Consider the following 4503-nt stretch of genomic DNA (forward strand, 5'->3'; position numbering starts at 1 on the left):
GAGGCCCCGCCCCCCGGCGTCGGCTGCGTCTCCGGCATTTGAATCGCGCTTCCGCCATCTTCCCAGCCTCAGTCGTTCGGGCGCGGAGACGCTTCTGGAAGGTAGCGGCGGGCCGGGCGGGCCGGCCGGGCGGGCGGCGGGGCGGGCGGGCGGCCGGGGCCGGGGGCGGCGCGGCGGGCGGCCGGGGGCCCGGGCCCCGCGCCCCGCGCCCGCGCCTTTGTAAGCCGCGCTCTCCGCAGATCGCCGCCATGGCCGCGCAGGGGGAGCCGCAGGTGCAGTTCAAGGTGCGTGCGGGCCGGGCGGGCGGCGGGCGGGCGGCGGGCCGGGGCTGACGATGCGCGCTCCGCAGCTCGTGCTGGTGGGCGACGGCGGCACGGGCAAGACCACGTTCGTGAAGCGCCACCTGACCGGCGAGTTCGAGAAGAAGTACGTAGGTAGGTGCGGCGGCGGGCGGCGGGCGGGCGGCGGCGGCGCGCGCTCACCCCGGCCTCCCCGCAGCCACCCTGGGCGTGGAGGTGCACCCGCTGGTCTTCCACACCAACCGCGGCCCCATCAAGTTCAACGTGTGGGACACGGCCGGCCAGGAGAAGTTCGGCGGGCTGCGGGACGGCTACTACATCCAAGGTGGGCACGTGGGCCGGGGGCTGGCTCCGAGGTCGATGGCCCCTCCTCCTCCCCCAGGGGCCATCCCCAGTACGGCAAGAAAGAAAGAAAGAGAGGAGATCGGGCCGGGGGGCTGGCTCTGATGTAGACTACCCCCCCACCCCAGGTCCCATCCCCAGTACTGCAAGAAAGGGAAAGAGGGAATCGGGCTGGGGGGCTAGCTCTGAGGTCAGATACCCCCCCTCCTCCCCCAGGTTCCATCCCCAGTACTGCAAGAAAAGGAAAAGAGGAAATCGGATGGGGGGCTAGCTCTGAGGTCAAATACCTCCACCCCCCAGGTTCCATCCCCAGTACAGAGAGAGAGAATAGGGCTGGGGGTCAATACCCCCGCCCTCCTCCCCCGGGTTCCATCCCCAGTACTGCAAGAAAGAGAGAGGGAGTAAATTGGGCTGGGGGCTAGCTCTGAGGTCGAATACCTCCACCCCCCAGGTTCCATCCCCACGACCGCCCAAGAACAAAAAAAGAAGGCCAGGAGGGTGTGTAGTTCAGAAGTAGGGTGTCTCTGGATTCTCAATCCCCAGTAGTGCCCCCCCCATCTAAGCACCAAATGCTTTGATCAGAGTCCTAGAGCAGGAGTTAGGCCATCCTAGAAACGTAAGATCGGTTGATGTCTTCCCTAATCCCGGTTTCTTTTTTACTATAAGATGCTCTGTGTAGGCCCACGTGGTGGCACATGCTTGTAATTCCAGTAAGTGGGAGGGTGAGGCAGGAGGATCTGGGATCCTGACCAGCCTCAGCTGCTTAGTGAGACCCTGTCTCAGTAAAGAATAGTCAGGCTGGGGGTGTAGCTCAGAGGTAATATGCCCCCTGGGTTCAATCTTCAGTACCGCCAAAAAAAAAAAAAATGTCATTAAGCTGAGTGTGGTGGCCAGCACTTGTAATCCCAGCATTCGGGAGGCTGAGACGAGGAGGAGGATCGTGGTTCATGGACAGCCTCCGCTACTTAGTGAGGACATTTGCAACTCAGTGAAGAATAAAGAATAAAAAATAGGGCAGGGGGTGTAACTGAGGTGGAATGCCCCTGGGTTGCACCCCCAGTACCACAAAAAGGGGGACCTGGGGCGTGTAGCTCAGAAGTAGAATGTCCCTGGCTTCTCAATCCCCAGTAGTACAAATTGTTTTAACCCTAAATGCTTTGACCAGTCTTAGGATTAAGAGTTACGCCATCTTAGAAATGTCAAATCGGATGCTGTCTTCCTAATCCTGGTTTCATATTTACTTTAAAATGCTTGATTTAGGCCCATGTGGTGGTGCACGCTTGTAATCCCAGCACTTGGGAGTGTGGGACAGGAGGATCAGATACTTGGGCCTTCTGCAACTTAGTGAGACCCTGTGTCAGAATACAGAATGAAAAACAGGGCTGGGGCTGTGCCCCTGGTAAAACCCCAGTACCACCAAAAAAAATGCTTGACGTAAAAAAATGGGAATGAGACTTGTTCATTTTATTGTTGGGTCAAACCAAAAGGCAAATGCAGAAGAGCCTCTTTGTTTAGGGTCTCTTTCACGTCTCTTGCTTTTCTCAGGTGTGCAGATAAATACAAGCCCACCCCCCTAAATTTTCCTTGCCAAGTAATTGGTGCTGTACACTCTGAGTGCCATGGCTGCCCCTTCGTGTCTGCTTAGAAGCATAATGCACATTTGTACATTGCTATTCAGAGGTCTTTTCAGAATGTATTTTTAAGCCGTATTCTCAAAACAAGGGAACGAGGTCCTCAGGAATGCCCATTTACTCTTTAATTTGCTTTAAATATTAGCATTAATGGTGTATTTTGGTGGGAAATGGGAAAGATTGGATACAGGGTAAGCTGGTCTTCCAGGTTTCTTAGGAAGGGAGGATGGCAGCCAATGCTGTGCATTACAGTAGTCTTTGTTTTGAGAGGGTATTTTTGGCTTTGGGAATGGAACCCAGGGGCATTTTATTCTTTATTTTGAAACAGGGTCTCACTAAGTAGCTGAGGCTGTCCGCAAACCATGATCCTCCAGTGTCAGCCTCCCGAATGCTGGGATTACAGGCGTGTGCCACCACCCCGGCTTGAGAGGGATTTTTAGATTGAGTGAATGTAGCCGGGCGTGGTGGCGCACACTTGTAATCCCAGCAATGGTGAGGCTGAGACAGGAGGATCGAGGTTCAAAGACAGTCTCAGTTGCTACTTAGCAACTCAGTGAGACTCTGCACGGTTCAGAGGTAGGGTCCCCCTGGGTTCCATCCCAGTACTGCAAAAAAGGAAAAAGAAAAAAGGAGTGGATGCATACGGGCAACCCCGAGTTGGCCTGAGGTGGTCGGGTTGAGCCCTAGCTCCGCGGTTCTGGGTCTCGGGCGGTGCAGGAAGCCCGGGTCGCACTGACCGCTGCGGAACGTTTTTCCAGCCCAGTGTGCCATCATCATGTTCGACGTCACATCGAGGGTCACCTACAAGAACGTGCCTAACTGGCACCGAGACTTGGTGCGCGTGTGCGAGAACATCCCTATTGTGTTGTGTGGCAACAAAGTGGATATTAAGGACAGGAAGGTGAAGGCAAAGTCGATTGTTTTCCACCGAAAGAAGAATCTTCAGGTATGCTATGCTCTGGCTCAGTTGTGGTTCTTGAAGGTTGCAAGCCGGGCGTGGTGGCGCGCACGCTTGTCATCCCAGCATTCGGGAGGCTGAGACCGGAGGATCGCGGTTCGCAGACAGCCTCAGCTACTTAGTGAGGCTCTCAGGGCAAGGGGTGTATCTCGGGGGTTGAATGCCTCTGGGTTCCATCCCTAGCTTCGCGCAAAAAAAAAAAGTTGCGTGCTTCTGTGAAATTGACCTGCATTCTTTAGCTGGGAATGCCCTCAGGATGGGCCATTTTTAGTGATGGGTATTTTGTTTGTTTATTTTTGCAGGTCTGGGGATGGAACCTGGGGGCATTCGACCTCCGAGCTATGCCCCCTGCCCTATTATTTATTTTGAAATCAGGTCTCACTGAGTTGTAGAGGGCTTCGTTAAGTAGCTGAGGCTGTCTGAACTGCGATCCTCCGGTCTCAGCCTCCTGAATGCTGAGATTACAAGCGTGCGCCACCATGCCCAGCTGTGATGAGTTTTTTAGAATTTAATTTCGCTTTTGTTTTAACAGTACTATGACATTTCTGCTAAAAGTAACTACAACTTCGAAAAGCCCTTCCTCTGGCTGGCGAGGAAGCTCATTGGAGACCCTAACCTGGAGTTCGTGGCCATGCCCGCCCTCGCCCCGCCAGAGGTCGTCATGGACCCCGCCTTGGCCGCGCAGTACGAGCACGATCTAGAGGTACGTGGGGTCTCCGCGGGGCCTGGCGGGGCCTGGTGCGCGGCCTAGAATGCCTAGTCTTCCCCTCTCCCCCAGGTTGCCCAGACAACTGCTCTCCCAGACGAGGACGACGACCTGTGAGCGGGAGCGGGAGCCGGCGTCAGAAGTCTAGTTTTATAGGCAACTGTCCTGTGATGTCCGCGGTCAGCGCGTGCCACTCTATTCACATCTAGCTAAGCAGACGTGCTTCATTTGGAATGCTGAAGATGAATGGGCTTCGGAGCGAATGTGGCAGTTAACACACCTTCATTTTTGGACCTGCATATTTAGCTGTTTGAACGCAGTTGTTTGTTGTTGAGTTTCCGATGACTGCTACAGTCACATCACAACACTCAGTGGTGAAATCTCGTTTGTTACCGTCATTCCCGTTCCTTCCGTTTAGAATCAGAATAAAGTTGTATTTCAAATATCTAAGCAAGTGAATCGAGCCCTCGTGTATGAGCACTTGGGGACCCCTTGTTCACACTGCCTCTGCTCTGACGACTTGGGGCCCGTGCCTGCTTCTGTGTCCGTCCGAGTCCGGTCAGTCCA

At 55.0% G+C, this 4503-nt stretch overlaps 1 protein-coding gene across 1 annotated transcript; it reads left to right on the forward strand.

Annotated features, from left to right (window-relative positions):
- Nucleotides 1-248: 248 nt before the first annotated feature.
- Nucleotides 249-4053, forward strand: RAN (RAN, member RAS oncogene family; the record flags this gene model as incomplete). The annotated part of the gene is made up of 6 exons (XM_080717679.1): nt 249-284; nt 350-434; nt 499-624; nt 3031-3218; nt 3763-3933; nt 4009-4053. The coding sequence occupies 6 exons, from the start codon at nt 249-251 to the stop codon at nt 4051-4053; spliced, it is 651 nt and encodes a 216-aa protein (XP_080573805.1).
- Nucleotides 4054-4503: the final 450 nt, after the last annotated feature.

This window comes from Muscardinus avellanarius (genome assembly GCF_963383645.1).
Source record: "Muscardinus avellanarius genome assembly, chromosome: 21".
NCBI lineage: Eukaryota > Metazoa > Chordata > Mammalia > Rodentia > Gliridae > Muscardinus > Muscardinus avellanarius.